The sequence below is a fragment of the Lineus longissimus genome, chromosome 19 (assembly GCF_910592395.1).
Source record: "Lineus longissimus chromosome 19, tnLinLong1.2, whole genome shotgun sequence".
Taxonomy (NCBI): Eukaryota; Metazoa; Nemertea; class Pilidiophora; order Heteronemertea; family Lineidae; genus Lineus; species Lineus longissimus.
Genome location: NC_088326.1, coordinates 2,655,517 through 2,672,079, shown reverse-complemented (window position 1 = coordinate 2,672,079; position 16,563 = coordinate 2,655,517). Strand labels below are relative to the sequence as shown.

Sequence of the window (16,563 nt, the reverse complement as noted above, 5' to 3'; positions counted from 1 at the left end):
CCCCTTGACCTTCAGTTTCCAAAATGGCTGCCGCCGCACGACAGGTCGTTACGAAAAGTACGCTTTATTTTCTCATTTTCGGTCTTCGTGACTCATTTTATGCTACATTATGGATGTTGCAATAAAGAACTACATATAAAGATACTGTCAACCTCAAAGTTAACTCAATAAAATGCTGATTTTGTACTTTTTTAAGCCTTGATATGGTCAACTTGTGTCTTGAAATATTCGCGATAGGTGTCGCCACTGTACGGTCTCCGCTCAGCAATTTTGACATTTTCATGATTTTGATGAGGTTTCCTCCCTCCCTTGGCTAACGCACTGTTGCAGTTGCAGCTTGATGATAAACACACTATTTGCTCGAATAGTTAAAAAAACTCCTCATTGACTTTCCCTTCCTCCAGGTCCAATGATGAGAGCCCTCCAGAAGTGGGCTTATAATAAATCTGGATTCTGTCAATATGGTATGTTTCTTTTACTTTTTACCCTACGATTTGAATTTGAGGAGTTTTACTGTCATTTCAAATATGTTTTGTGTCCATAGATTATTCCGCTATTAATTTCTTTGCAGGTCTAATGAGGGATGATGTCTTGTACGAGACTGCTGAGGTGAAAGAGGCCGTCCGTCGTCTCCCCCCTCGGATGTACGATGACCGCATGTTCCGAATTTGCCGAGCGCTGCAGTTATCGACGAGGAAAGACATTCTACCAAAAGAGGAATGGATGACATTTGAAAAGGTTTGTCATACTGTGCCTGTGCCGCTCATTTTGGGGCAAAAGTGTTCTCTTTCAATTAAAATGTCAATGATATCTTCTTCTTTTGAGTATGACTGGTCAGACTTTTACATTGTTGGCCCGGGAATGTGGAATAATATCAAATGAATTCTTTCTTGGTATGTTATTGTTACTAGTTCATGGTGGTGATTCAGCTTTTCAGATCACAATAGATTTGCTGGAATCTCTTGTCAAGATATTTTCAAAGGGGTTCAGTTCCTTTTGCCCTTCATTTCATCATTGAAACGCACACGCAAGTTTCCGGGTTGCCAGTATCATAACCCTACAACATGTTCCATTGCAGGATGATAACTACCTCACACCCTACCTAAATGAGGTCGTGGCAGAGAAGGAAGAACAGATGGAGTGGAACAAGAAGTAACACAGCCATTTTTAGGAAATTTTACAAACTATTTGATATTCTTGTGTGAAAATACAATCAGAAAACAAACTGATTCACTGACTTGCTAGGTGGGACATGTTTAATGGTCTTTGGAGATTGAATTCAAGGACAGAAAGAGTGCAAGTTTTTTTACCAACAACTCTAAAAGCTGGATAAGTTCTCTTCTCAGTCTGTTGCTTGCATTGTAAATATGATGAATAATGATTGTGAACCGGTAGATGAACATGTAAGATTATTACATGTATGTACATGTATGATTACTACAGATATTTACATGTATGTACATGTATGATTAGAACATGATTAGTACATATGTGATTAGTACATGTAGTATGTTTTCTTTTCATTTATTACATAATATCACATAACTTCAAATTCACAGAATCTGCAGACAGTTGTGAGCATTGTTGTAAGCGCCTTTAAAATTGAAGTGAAAACTGTCCAAAAAAGTGGAATTCAACACAAACATTTGAACTGATAAAATGTGATAGGTTTGAGATCAGTACCTGCTCATAATTATATATTTTCGGTCATTTTTTAATTGTAGTTAATTGAAAGATACTTCAACACACACTGAATTCGTATTGTTCTCACTCCCCTTTCCTTGTAGTTTACCATGTTGGTGATTTTTGGTATACTAATAAACTGTTTATATGTAAATTATAATAACTTATTGTCTGCTTGTTTTGTTATCATGTGGAGGCTGTCCCTGTGCATTGTCTTACCAACCAGTACAGACATCCATTTGACCAAGGATATTGCCATATTCTGCATTTAAGGCCATTTGTCTCAACCAGTCCATCAGCCTGGCCGGAGACATGGTCCATGAGCTCAACCCACAAGATAGTCCCATGATCCTCATTGAGGCATAGCCTGATACTGCATTCAAGGCCATATGTCTCAGTCAGCCTCAAAACCAACCCTCAAGATGGTCCGATGATGAACATTATCTGATCCATTATTATTATTATTATTAAAAACATTTTTATAGCGCTTAACGTTGTTAAAACTTCTAAGCGCTTTACAATTTATAATAAAACATAACATTAATACATGATAGAATAAAAGTCATTACTAAAAAAAAAAACGTGCAAAGGATTCAAAAGAATTTCTTAAAAATATGAGTTTTTAGTGCAGTTTTAAAACGACCCAGGGTACTCTGGCCACGAACACTATTTGGAAGCTCATTCCATAGCTTTGGTCCCGCCACTGCGAATGCAGAGGAGCCTATCACCCGGTTTGTGCGGATTTCCTTACACAGACCCATTGTACTCGACCGCAGGGAGCGTGAGGGTTTGTAAACTTCCAAGCAGTCTGCGAGATATTTTGGTGCGTAATCATGTAGACATTTGTAGACCATTAGATTAACCTTGTACTCGAGCCTTGCTTTCAAAGGAAGCCAGTGGAGTGCGCACAGAACCGGAGTGATATGATCCCCTCTGGACACCCTAGTGACGAGACGAGCTGCCGAGTTTTGAACCAGTTGAAGCTTACGCACATTGGCCTCAGAGATGTTATATAGCAGACTATTTGCGTAGTCCAACCGCGAGACAACTAAGGTCCGCACTGCACTTGTTGCTGCTGATTTACTGAGCAAAGATCTTATCTTGCTTATACGATAGAGATGGAAATTTGCCGCACGGCATACATTGTTAACATGCGTTTTCATGGACATTTCTCTGTCAAATGTTACACCAAGAATCTTGATGGTATCACTCAGCTCAATTTCAGTATCGCCAATTTTCAATTTCAGATCAGACACATACTTCTGTAGGTTCTTTACACATGCAAGGAAAAATTCGGTCTTACTGTCATTCAATTTCTGTTTGTTTCTCACCATCCAATCCTTAATTGACTCAACACATAGTGTAAGGCTCGAAATAACATTTTGCACCACGGTTGGGTTAGTTGGATCAAAGATAATGTAGAGACCACTGTCATCAGCAAACAGTATATATGGCAGGAGGAATGATCGGATAATGTCGCCAAGAGGACTGTTGTATGCAGTGAACAAGAGAGGGCCCAGTACAGAACCCTGGGGAACTCCAAAAAGTAAGGGAACCTTATCTGATACAGCGTCTTTCACCGTCACCTCTTGTGACCTCCCCGTGAGATAAGATTTGAACCACTGCAATGCTGATCCGGTAACCCCGAATCTATTCTCAAGACGTTTGAGGAGAATTGGGTGGTCCAGTGTGTCAAAAGCAGCAGACAGATCCAGTGCCACAAACAGAACAGCTTTGTTAGAATCCATGGCATGGACAATATCGTTGTGAACTTTAAGCAAGGCAGTTTCTGTGCTATGCTTAGCATCAGGGGTCACAAACAGACCAAGGATATTGCCTGATTGTGCTCTCAACGCCATTTGTCACAACCAGTCCCTCAGTCAGCTGGGAGACACGGTCAATCGCCAAGATAGCCCTGATACGCAGTCATTGCTGGATACTGTAAACTGGATCAGGAGACGTCTCAACCTTCTAGATGGATGTGGCGTATCCTAGAGCACCGCATGTGATTAAATAAAATATTGGTACTGCTCTTCCCTCTGAAAGTAGCTGAAGGCGGGCGTCTATGCCTACTTGAGGATAGTAAGTTGGTAAGTGTATACCTAACACCAAGCATTGATTAATCTATGCTTAACTTGCTAATACGAGTTAACACTTCGTACTGGCACAACCAGTTGCTGCGGAAAAACAAATGCTGGCGCGAAAAAAACACTGGAAGTTGCGATGCCGACAATGATCTGTCATCAGGTCTGTGTAGAAAGGTAGCGCAGAGAACTGGTTGGTGGTAATCATTACTGTTAGATGCAGATGCATGGTACAACCTGAGAGCCCACTTCAAGCACACCCTTCACATGCTCCGAACAGTAGATGTGCCGATTAACACAATCAAATACATGGTACCAGGCAAGTATCAATCAAAAACGACTGTGTGGAGACTGCGTCTACTTGAAACCATCACCGTTCACACGAAATTCCAATCCATGGATATATCTTGTTCTGTCTCTTACGGTTGGCTATCTTTATGCGAAATCAATCGAGATGTGACGACGATTAATGCACACGAAGACACTTTAATAATACGTTATTGTGTTTTTCTAACGCCTGGAAGTAAATTTCGAAGTCATGGTTTAAAAAATGTGTTCCAACCTTTTTCGCAATAGGCTGTGATCTTTCTGGTTGTGCCTATACAATTTAATTCTCAATGATATTCTTGGTTATGCGGGGATTTTTACTCTCGGAGACCGTGCTTCGACACATTGTTCACGGAGTTTAGATCGTCCTTTGCCTAGGATGGCATTAAAGGTTGTCTCTTCCGGATTCGGAGATGGATGATTTGAAAGATGGGAGCAAACGAATCGAAGGAAGTTCAAGACCAAATTTCTGATGAGGGAATTAGGGTAGGTATATTAATTAATACCCGGGTCAGTGCGTACAGAGAGTCACCCTGGGGGATGGTAGACTCCCGATTCACAGTCCATTCGTTAGGCATAATAAGGGGGAAGACTGAGGACGATCCCGACGTGGGCTATCCACTGCGTCGGGAGTGTAAAGCCTCGGGCATGGCCGACCGGTGAAGGGAAGGTACGTACAGTTCCACATAGCACATAGGAGTTACGGTAGGGGATTGAAGTCATGGAACGCGAGCTCCAGTTCATCATAAAACATATCAAGTCTTTCAAAAACAGATTTAGTTACACTGATAATACAGGTGCGACTAGCTTTACCAAATGAAATAAAAACGCCAAGGATCTGTATAATTCACCTTCGAGTCGAGGTGCAGCGTCTGATTTCATAGGCATTCCCAAGACTGCACATGACTGACATCAGGGCGCAGATCAGGGAGGGCCATTTTTTGACTAGACTATCATAGTCCAGTCGAAGATGCCACTTCGGTGGTTGCAATGCACAGGGGAAGTAAGAGCTGCGCCTACTGTACGTCCTCCTGACGTTAAGAGCGCTTAATCCCCCGGAAGAAAAACGCGTTTGAGAAGTTTGTTTCCTGCATCGTTGTGGTAGTGGGGTGATGTAAACCCCAGGCTGTAAAGAACAATACACGAGACACAACAAGTTACCTAGATTCTCGGGGCAGTCCAACGCGTCATCCTAATTGGATCTCCTTATGGTGAGAGACGAGGCTGGTCCACTGCGTCCGGAGTGTAGAAGATACCACGCTCTACATCCGTGAAGACCAGGGGGATTTTCGGAATGATTTCCCATCATTTCTATTTTTACTCACGGCAATTAAATTTGTATAAAGGCATCCCGGTGATAAGGGCCATTGAGATAGATTGGAGAGGTTTTGGGCATCGATATCTAAAATGTATAGGAGTCCCAATTTATACATTCATGCAAACTGTTCAGTGGTCTTGTATGTAAAACTGAAGGCAAAAACATACACCTCTGGACATGACCAGTGCATGGCGCATGGTAGGACTGATATTTAAACAGGGGACAGCTTCAGAACGCGTGATTTCCTTACACTCTAAACGCAGTGGACCTGCCTGGTCCCTCATCATAGAGGTAGGACGATCAGGATGACGAAATGCACTGCATAGGAGTCTAGATTTCCGAGGCCTGGATTACTAGTCTTTTTCCGTGCCATTTCACGAGGCCGACTTAGCGCAGCGCGCAAGCGGTTAGATCCAGACTATGTTCAGGGTCGAGCCCCCCTCGTCTCATGGTGCAAATGAGACCTTCCCAGTAAGTATATGACCCTTTAGTAGTAGCTAGGGCTTGTTCAGTTTTTATTTTTGTCATCTCTGGAATTGCCTCTGCTAGTAATTAAAATCACAAATACTTCTAGTGGGCTGCGAATCCATACATAATGATACGCGCACCCTCCTTTTTGTCGGAGAGCAATATTAATCTTCAGGGCGCCTCTCACTAGAAACATGTGCATTGTACCTTTTATAGATGTTTAGAAAACGCACTCGGGGTGGGGGGGGGGGGGGGGGACGCGAGGTCCCCCCCCCCACCGACCTCCGTCGTTTTCGAGAGGGTCGATCAGTGCTGGATGGAGCTTAATTCTGACTTTTGATCCGTCACTGCACAGGGCATGTGTACAGAATAGGCCCAACATGGTGTAAACCAAGCCAGGGACCGTAACGACCTTAGTATATGTCAGCTACTGTCATTACCAACAACAACAGCCCCTTGCCATTTTAATGTTATGGAAATATGAAGGCAAAGTATCAGTAACGAGGGTCGGGCACGAAACCTATCAAAGTTATTGTTGATGAATGACAATGAATAGAAAATCAATAATTATTTGGTTAATTTTTTTTAAACACCCTATACAATACATGCTTCCCGAAATTGGTGGCTTGCATTGGAACGAACTAACTTTTTCCCTCTTGTCCGTCATTAAAGCCAAATGCATTCAAGTGTGTTGGTCAACCATGACTATCTCCTTTGTCCCTCCACCATAAGCCCCAGTTTCCCCTTATGACATCACTATTTCGGACACTCAGTGCCCCATTTCTGGAAAGGTGTATAATTTGTCTCATTTGTTCTGTATGTGCTGCCCCCTGCACTAAGGAAGTGTAATTAGTACTCTCCTGTGCCCGTGCAGATTTATGTATGCAACACACTTGGCTACACTCTTATTATATAGACTGTTTTAGATACGGATCTAAACAGTCTATAAAAAAGTGCAGCCATGTGTGTTGCATACATAAATCTATCTTTATCCGTATCTAGTACAGTCTATAAAATACATGAAATAAGAGTGCAGTCATGTGTGTTGCACACATAAATCTACCTTTATTTTCTCTCCACAGGAGAGTACTAATTACACTTTCTTAGTGCAGGGGGCAGCACATACAGAACATCATTCTCCAAGAATCGACAATGATGATCATCGCTACAAAGTGTCACTCCACCCTGTGACAATTTTCAGCGGGTGCATGTAAATTGGACATTTGGCCCGGCGCCCGGGAGATTGAATTTGTCCGACACCGTATGGTTTCGCCATCTGTCGGTAAAACAGTTGCCATGTGTTTTGCACACATAAATCTATCTTTATTTTCTCTCCACAGGAGAGTACTAATTACACTTTCTTAGTGCAGGGGGCAGCACATACAGAACATCATTCTCCAAGCGTCGACAATGGTGATCATCGCGACAAAGTGTCACTCCACCAACCTCTGACAATTTTCAGCGGGTGCATGTAAATTGGACATTTGGCCCGGCGCCCGGGAGATTGAATTTGTTCGACACCGTATGGTGTCGCCATCTGTCGGTACAACGGTTCAGCTTCTTCTGCGCATGCGTAAATCTCGCACATGCTCAGTGGCGTTGTGTGGAATTGTCAGAAAATATTTATAATTATTTATCAAAATAGGATAATATCTACGAAAATGCTGCAAATTAAGGGCACAGAAATACAATAGGAATGAACTCTTATATGTTTTCTAGCTATTGGATAAGTTAAAGACCACATCAGGGTAGTTAATTTGCCGTTTTTAGGGCCCCAAAGTGCAGGTTCCCTGCATGGGCTGTGCATTTCAGGAAAATCCATTGGAAATTGCAGGGAGACTGCAATAAATTCTTGGGTTGGACATTTTCACATTTCTGAAGGTGTAAAATGGATACTGACGTGCCAGAAATTAGCTCATTGGACGAATACAGCAGTGAGAAGGTTAGTATTTCTGTACAGTGAATGTAGTTTGTGTAGATGGGTTTTTTCAGAAGTTTTTTACGGCGTTTTGAGATGTTGACATTCTCATCCTGAACTGAAGACAGTGCATGGTCTGTTGGTTGTTCATTTGTTTTTTAGATATTTCAGGTATTTTCTGTTGACCAGCCAAGATGATCCCAACAACTATGTATTGGCACATGTGAAACAATGAGACACTCAGACAGAGTCTAGACCACATTTGAGAGTCGACCGGCGGGTGTAACATTAACAACTGCCGTGACACTTGTCTTAAGTCAGTGTTGGGTACATCGATGACTTGCACAAACGTGTATCCTGTAGGCCTACTGCATGTTTGATATTCCCGGCTGACTTGACCTCAAATTTGGTGTATGGACCATTTCGAAGAACTTTGTTTAGGCGGTGACCAGTCATGCATTTCACCTTGATCGAAAGTCAAAGTGGCTTATGGCATTGTTCGAATTGGACCTTCCTTTTCTGAGTCAGTGAGTGTGCGCATTTGTTAACAGGGTTAAAAATGAAATGGGAAATTGACAACTGCTTTCACTTTGCAGTCAGTGTCTCTGCTGCCACGAGTGCTGCATGTCTTACGATCAGACATGTCAGAATGGTAAATATTTAATTTAGATAGACAAGAAGTCTCTCTAACAGTAACACTTACAGCATCAGAGTTTGTTGGATCAACTGCACACATGTCCTTCCAGTAATACTGTCCATGACGAGAACCAGTATGGAATATCATGGTTGGGCCTACTTAGTAATTAGGGAAGTTGGTCCCTTCAGAGACACAATAAGGGTTCTTCCTACATGTAATCCTATTGCAAGTCAGTAATGAAGTGTCCCACCACCGTCTCAATGGTGTGCAATCTCCAACACTTACAGCAGGCTGTAAGTGTAATATTACTCCCCACGGTGACTACATGGTATACACACTACACAGCCTGTGCTCTATGAATAGAGCAGAAATCAATATTGCCATTCCAGCAACATGGGCAGGAGAGAGAGAGAGAGAGCTACCCAGTGTTGTATGGATTTGTCATCGGTGTGTGTGTTGTGAACATTACGCAGTGTAATGTCCGAGATGGGTGGTGGCCGTTACTGGACAAGATGGGCGGGTAGGGTTGTCCTCCCCTTGATGATTCCCATCTCTGTTGCGCATTTGTTCAAATAAAGGTGTCCCTTGATGCATTGTAGACCTCGTCTATACGACTGCACATTGAGATCTGATTGAATCGGCTTCAGGGTGTGCATCCTCTCACAAACTTACAGATTACAGGGTCTTGGAGCATACGTTGTCAGTGGTCATTCCTCCATGTGTCCTCGCATGCTGAGTGAAATACCCTGACACATGTAAGCACAGCAGGATCCCCAGTGATACCACAGTACCAAGCATGGAGGGATTGGTTCTGTCTCAGAGTGTTGCCTTAACACTCTCACTGAGACTGACACTGAGAGTAAAGTACTCCTTTCACTGGTGCAAGCACATCTGTGATGTAGTTTGTCTCTGATACTTCCTGATATCCACAAGTTTCAGCATCATTACACCAAAATCTACTTCTGAAAATGTCATGCATTGGCTACAGACATGTACCGTCCTTTTTTAAACTGAAAATCCTCATCCACAGCAAATTTACAACGAAGCTTTCTGAATCGTAGTCCCAGATCCATTCTTAGTCTTTCCATCTGAACAATTTGGCTATTTGCTGCAGTATTCCCCAGGCCTAGGAAAGGAAAGTTTCGGGTGCGTGAGGCCCGGACAGCCTTTGTTATTTACATAAACTGTTCTAAACATCTGCGAGTGTATCGACAGTGATTGTGTCCTGTCATGCCAGTTGCACCTGCTCCTCTTGGCGTTCTTGCCGATGTTGTATTTGGGCTGAAGTGCCCTGTGATTGGTCGCCGAGACACTCTCGAAAATCTACATGATATGCACCCAGGCCTTGTTGTAACGTAGACATCTATTCCCCCAAAATCAATTTCGCTTCGTGGGGTTGTACATCATTGCATGCATTGTGCACAGAATATTACATACAATTTGTGCTGCCTTTTCTTTTACCATCGTCGTGGAATATTCAATCTCTCACAGGTTTCTTTCTGTGATCCTGAACTATTCAGTTTGGAGTACACATAAGGCTAAAGCCTGTCTGGTTGGAGAGGTGTGCAACCTGGATAATTTCGTCCACTTTGACAATGATGTTGACAATACTGTTGGTGTTGACATACTGTGACCCACACACCTCTTAAAATTACTTACCTGTCTGAACTTGATGAAAAAATCAAGTACAATTATTGTTTTATCTATTTATCTGAGTCAGTTATCCACATAGTTTATCTGGTATTCTAAATCAATTGTTTTACAAGTACCTTTATCACACATTGAAATATCTATGGGATGATTCATTCATTGATAAAGTCTGTTTGAAATTATTCACCCTCATCATCATCGTACACATGTCTAAAATGGCAACACCCATCTGTGACTGTGACACTGCTGATGTCAGCACCAAACCTAGTCAAAGCAGTCATGTTACTCATAACAGGAGGAGACAGCCCATCGACAAACACGCAGATTTGAAGCCCTACACAGTAAACATGGGGTCAGAGGAATTGGGAGCGGAGCCTGGTGTCGCTGAGCCTGAGGACAAAGTGGTGCGGTCTCATGCGTTCAATTCGTTAGCCCAGTTTTGGGCACAAAAAGGCACCGTAGGGACAGTTGGAAGAAAAGAAGGGACAGTTTCGAGGTTGAAATCTCCTTCAGTTTCGACAAGGACGGATTCGTTTCTTGATAAGAAGGAGGTTAGATCAGATATGCTCGGCCCTGGGAAGGTTTGTACCAGGACAAAATCACTTTCGTCTATTTCGTCGAGCCAGTCTGGTTCAGATTTTGTTGGATTTCGTTTGAAAAAGACTGGTATTGTCCTTGATGAGGATGAAAAGACATGTTGCGTGGATATTGCAAAAGATTTGCAGGGAAAGATTAATTCTAGTGACAACGTAGCCTTTGATATGAAGGATTTGAATAAGGCGGAGACCAAGGGAGATGCTGAGACAAGCTGCAAGGAATTGAAGGAGATGGATTCTTGGGCCGGTGGCTATATGACTAAGCCAAAGCCAGAGGAAGTTTTGCATGTAACAGACCAAGAGGCAAAGAAGGTGGACACAATTTCTAGGGGAGTCACAACCTTGGAGGCGAAGTATTTGACTTATACAAAGAAGACGAGGACCAGGCCAGATTGGTCTCTCCCCGAGACGGATAATAACGAATCAAACGTGGATTCCGACCTGGAATTTGACGACCAAATCCCGCCGACTGAAATTCGCCAACTTTCGATTTTTACAGGAGAGGGGGGTAATATGACTTCAGTTATCAAAAGTGACACCGATATCAGAAATTCCTACTTTATTGTTGACAGGAACACTGACCTTGGTTTAAGGAGGATAAAATCTAAGAATTCTAAAGATAAAGTTTGGGCGGCTTCAGGGAGTGTAGAAAAAGATGATCAGAAGATGGATGAAGACTCGGATATTTTGATGAGTTGTGACGAAACGCAGGATGCCTCTGTCTCTGAAAATATTGTGGAAGTTGATGCAAAAACTGGCCAACTTGTTGATTATATTGATAATGATGATATCGACATGATTGAGGAAGTCCGGAGGGAAGAGTCTGAACACTCCAATGATGGCCCTGATGGTGTTCTGTCTGATGTGGATGTAGGATTAGTGGATTTCAGCACAGATTCGGACGAGTCTTCAGTGGTTGGAGCATCATTGATGCCGGATTCTAACCCTGATGTGCCGGTCTCTGTTCGGAGCGTTGAGGGATTACTTATTGTGGATATAGTTCTTAAGGTAATTTGTTTGTGATTTAGTGATGGTCACTTGGGGATGGCTTGAACTCTTTGAAGCGAGAATAAGTCAATAAGCCCCAAAAATCTCTAGATACCCTCCACAGTTGACACTGTGTACAGTGCTTTACAGCATGTACGGTGTAATCTATCCTACATTGTGTACAATGTACATGTGTCTGTGTATAGCGAAATCTACCACTTTCTTCTACAATGTAGTTGGATCAATAACAATTATTCAAGCCAGCAGCTATGAACCTGGGTATTACAGCGCAGGTCTGTAGTGGTGGATTCTTGCTAGTTGTGTTCAGATATTTCACCTTGGATTATGCCAGGCTGGTTACACTTGTTTGACGCTGGGAGAGCTGGTTGGTACATTTAGAATTCGAACCTGGGTGCTGCTGCAAGGTATTGGCAGCCAGCACTGTTAACCCTTGGGCTATGTAGAAAAACGAGGCTCCTCAAAAAACCTACACATCAAAACATATATTGTACTTAGAGGGCATTTTGGTCAGTTCAAAGAGGTATAAAACCGCTTCAGGCAATTCCACGGTTGCATACCCTGACTTCCCTTGGGACTTGTGCACTGACAGACAAGAAGTTGTGTCTGTACAGTGCCTTATTGGTTGGTCAGTCAGATCATGGCGTTGATTTGAACTTGAAGTCCACAAGTAATGCAACTACATAGTCTTGGATGACTCATTATATCGGAGAACTTTTTTCCTCGGACATGTACATGCTGCAGTTCTTTAAAACATGTAAAATGCTATGGTTTTGCAAAAAATCCCTGAAGCATTGCCTTGATTTTATCATGCATTTTACCTGGGAAATTATCTGATAAAAGTTGAAACATTTAGTAGGAGAGAAGATATGGCCTTGGCGTGATTCAGCCCATGCTGCTGTTTCGGTGAAGACGTCTGGGAACCCGGTAACTGCCTGGAGTTACCTGATTAGAAAAGTCGATAGACAGAGTTTTCTTCTTCTTGGTTCCCTCCGCACTTCTGGTGTTATCGTCCAGAGATTATTCCTCCAAGGCAGGATGAAATTTTCACGTGCCACCACTGCAAAGGCACCATTTGGCTTTACTGGCCTAGTGACTGCCTTTGGCCAGAGGTAGAGTCCATCACAAGTTAATCGTGTTTATCACAACAATACAAATTACACTGCAATAGAAATAAAAGGTTTACATCGAATTGTGCCACTTTATTTGGAGAATCAAATTATATCCCAAACGGCAGCTATTTTGTCAGTCTGTGGGGAATCACCCAATGATTCATGTGAACACCGTGATGTTTATCTTCAGTAGTTCAGATGAATAATTTATCATTTGTAAACATTGCAATACTTTGACGTGCCCCGACAAAATACACATCCTTTTGCGTACATGTATGCTCGGTATTTCATTCAACTATAGTTGCGCGTACACCACGAAATATTGGTGGACCAATTGCACGTACACCACCACATTGCCGCGACAAATTTGTTCGGCAATCCATTGCCGGTACAAATTGCCGGGCGAATTCAGGTGGTGTAAGTGCGGCTAAAGATGGTTGTATATTATATGCTCCGCGTTAAAAAAGCTGGATATGTAATGTACTCCTAAGTGACTGGTCTCGAAAGTTGTATTGCTAGTTTCCCTCGCCACCTCAATATGAGCTATCAAAGTTCTTGGCAACAGTTTTTTCTAGGCATTTTTCAAAGAGATTCAGCATGGCTTGCACGTTGCCCTCGTCAGCTTGCTCCGTCATAAACCTTTCTGCCAGTTTGGCTGCAGCGCACTGGCACTTGCCACATAGTAGTGAGTGCACATGTTTTCATATTTCCAGCCAACATAATTCAGTCATCACCCTCCCATAAACACCATTTCTAAACCGCTTTCGAAGCGCAAAATTGCACGATTTGCTTAATACTGCAGCATCCACTCCCACTATATTTCACGTTATCATACCTCATCATGTTATAGCTTGTTCATGAGCCACTCATAAACAGCATTGCAGTAAGTAAAACCAGCATCCATAAGTGTTTGGTTAGCATGATGTTAGCCTATAGCATAGTGGAAGTGATAGTGCTCATGTGAATCCATATCTCCAGAATCTCATAAAATTGCTTCGCAAAAAAACAGCATCCTGTTGGGTTGTATTATCAAAATTTAGCTACATGTAGTTGAGCACGCAAGTAGCGCTGTTGGTTTTGATAAGGCCTCTGCTAATGAATGCATTTTAAATCAGTATCTCGCATGACGGATCGCTCAGCATCTAGTCGATGCAGATGCTGCAAATGTCAGCAGGCTGTCACCCAAAATGGGTGGCCCACAGAACGACCTGAACCTCAGAATTTGATTGCGCCCACCACATCGATCCATCCCTCGACATCGCAGACTTACCAATAATTAGTGGAATTATCCGATCGCTGACCGACAGGAAACCTCGGCGTAATCAGCGATTGATTGAGTTAATTGATGCCACAGAATGATGATTTGTGCAGAAAAGTTATAATTATCGCTAGTAGTTTATGCTGTCGCTGTAAATAACTTACAGATTTATAGTACAGGGTGGAATTTATGATGTATAGTGATTGATGCAGTCACTATTGAAGTCTCACTGCCCTAGCCCTCCCCTGGTTAACTTAGAGTTGCTTGTAATTATTGTTGCTTGGAATTGCAGTTTTCGATGCTTACTTTCGAATTCTAAAGGCCCATGAAATAGGCATACCAATTTATGGGTGTAAAATTCGCTGTCAATTCATTTGAAGTAATGCCATGGGCAGGTGAAAATCATCACAATTCAAGGTGCCTGTCATTACTATTTTGGTTTTGTAGGCCTAAGTTATAAACACGCCAGGCTTAGCCCTAAATATGTTTGGTCAAATAGAGTGGCGTTTTATTGCCGAAGGTCAAAGGATCTAAGCATGCGTTCTATTGTTGTGAACACCATTGCTTAATGGCGGGCGAGATTTGTTTTCTCTTTGGCTAAGGCATGGCGGTTATTTTAACCCACTTTGGTTGTGTTGTCTCGGAAGACTTTTGGCGGAAGCATTTTCCACCAATGACAAAAAGTGTGGCAAGAATACTGTGGAGTTTGGTGTCTAACATATTACAAAATATTTTTGGCATGACTTGCAGTTTTAATACCCACATGGCAACTAAGACAACAGTCAACACTCTCCTCAAATAAATCATCCAGGCATGATAATAAATGTCGGGAATCTCTTCCTAAAGGGAGACTGAAGCCCTTCTTGAGACAGCCAAAACATTGGCATTGCCGTGGGATATTGTCTGACGGTCAAACTTTTCTGAAGTGCGGCAGAATTTTAGGAATTCTCCAAAAGCAAGTTAGGAATGCTGTTGTCTAACGTGTTGTTGTAGGAATCCAGCCTGTAGGCGTAAAAACTAAAAGTCCCACTTCATTGCTCTACTGTGCCTGGTTGTGCCAAACATCGCAAACAATAATTTTTCAATAGAATTCTTCATGACCCTTGAGTTTTTTGTGGGCGACTGTTTCCCCTGAATTCATTGGATATTTCCGTCAGCTTTCTTGCCAAAATTAGGATTTGGGATAGCTTGGCTCTATCGGTCTAGGAGGATGCCCTACCATACTGCTTCCACCCTGAGGGTATGTTTGGATGTATCCTACTCAGCCTGCTTCCCAGTTGATGCAAGTCTAGTTTGCAATTTTTGTCGCTAGGACTTGTGAATTGCAGGACCCAGGCACAGCTCTTGATGTGGTCTTGCTTTCTAAATAAAGCCAGAGGAACGTTGTCTCTTGTCGCAACCAACCCGAAGACTGCCACGTGTGATATTTTGTTATGATATTCAAAGACGATTTATCAAAATCTTGCCTGTGGCATCTTTGCGCACTTTATCGTATGTTGATGTTAGAGACACAGTTTAGTCTGCTATAGGCCCCACAGGCCTAGATAATCCAATCTGATGGTTTAACCCAAGATTCGCTTCACTGCTCTTTCCTTTTCAATCGTCGGTCGCATCGAACAGCGGCCGACTCACATTCATACGATGTGAGAAAGACACGAATCATACATATACGAATAAATGTTATGACGATTGTCATTATGTCAGTACATTTGAAATCCTGGTGTTTGCCTTGGTGTGTTTATTTTCTGAGTTCTGCTTTGTTGGGGTGGCTTGAATGCCTTGTTTGCTATTCCTTGTGTAGAGAATTTGGGTCTCGCGGTTCCAGGATGTTTTGAGTGAGAAGTTTTAAGAGAATTGAGCCGTTCTATATGCCGGTGTTGAGCGTATATCATTTGAAAGAAGATTTCTCTTCATGTAAAAAAATATTGAGTTCTTCTATATAGCGCTTTTCCGTGTTTCTCTGTTCAAGTTAAAGCTTTTTGGGATTCCTTATGATTACACTGGTCTCCATCTCCACAAAAATCGATTCAGGGGTTTCAAGGAGCAACAGAAGGCACTCATTGAACTCAACCAGGAGGGGAAGCAAGCAGTGATAATTGCCGGGAGTCGAACCCACAACCACTTGATCATGAGGGCGACTCTCTTCCACTGCGCTCTCGCTGCCCCTGTGCAAAGGAATGGTGTGGCTCCCTCTTCTAGAGCACAAAAGTTAGCTGCTCACAACTTTCTATATTCTGTAGTTGTTCCGCATTACTCATTATTGTTCTGTGTGTACAATGTACTCCCAGATGTTCTTTACGGGGAAACACCCATTGATTATGTGCTGCATGTGCATAGCTTGTTTGAATAAAGATATTGATGTGGCCGTCGGCAAGCACTGGGAGTTTAGTATTGAACTTCAAGCCACACAGGCCTATTTTATTGAACCTTGCCCTTGAACTGAATGAATGAAACCTTCATCATCATCATCATCATCAAGGCATAATGGCCAAGAATTGGGCCTTGCC

At 42.5% G+C, this 16,563-nt stretch overlaps 2 protein-coding genes across 10 annotated transcripts in view; both read left to right on the top strand.

Moving 5' to 3' along the window:
- The first annotated feature begins 24 nt into the window (after nucleotides 1-24).
- On the top strand, nucleotides 25-1,846 carry LOC135502996 (cytochrome b-c1 complex subunit 7-like). The gene is made up of 4 exons (XM_064796247.1): nucleotides 25-57; nucleotides 405-464; nucleotides 572-738; nucleotides 1,079-1,846. Exons 2-4 carry the CDS (start codon nucleotides 410-412, stop codon nucleotides 1,154-1,156), a joined length of 300 nt encoding a protein of 99 aa, XP_064652317.1. The 5' UTR covers nucleotides 25-57; nucleotides 405-409; the 3' UTR covers nucleotides 1,157-1,846.
- Nucleotides 1,847-4,500: 2,654 nt separating this feature from the next.
- The window catches only part of LOC135503470 (calmodulin-regulated spectrin-associated protein 1-B-like), a 38,492-nt gene continuing 26,429 nt past the window's right edge, over nucleotides 4,501-16,563 (top strand). For 8 of the 9 annotated variants that reach the window (XM_064797053.1, XM_064797052.1, XM_064797046.1 and 5 more), the window contains exon 1: nucleotides 4,501-4,580. In XM_064797053.1, coding sequence (XP_064653123.1) covers nucleotides 4,524-4,580 — 57 coding nt within the window. In that variant the 5' untranslated portion in view covers nucleotides 4,501-4,523. Of the gene's footprint in view, nucleotides 4,581-7,379; nucleotides 7,823-16,563 lie in introns of those variants that run through there. The other variant, XM_064797045.1, reaches the window with a different exon arrangement.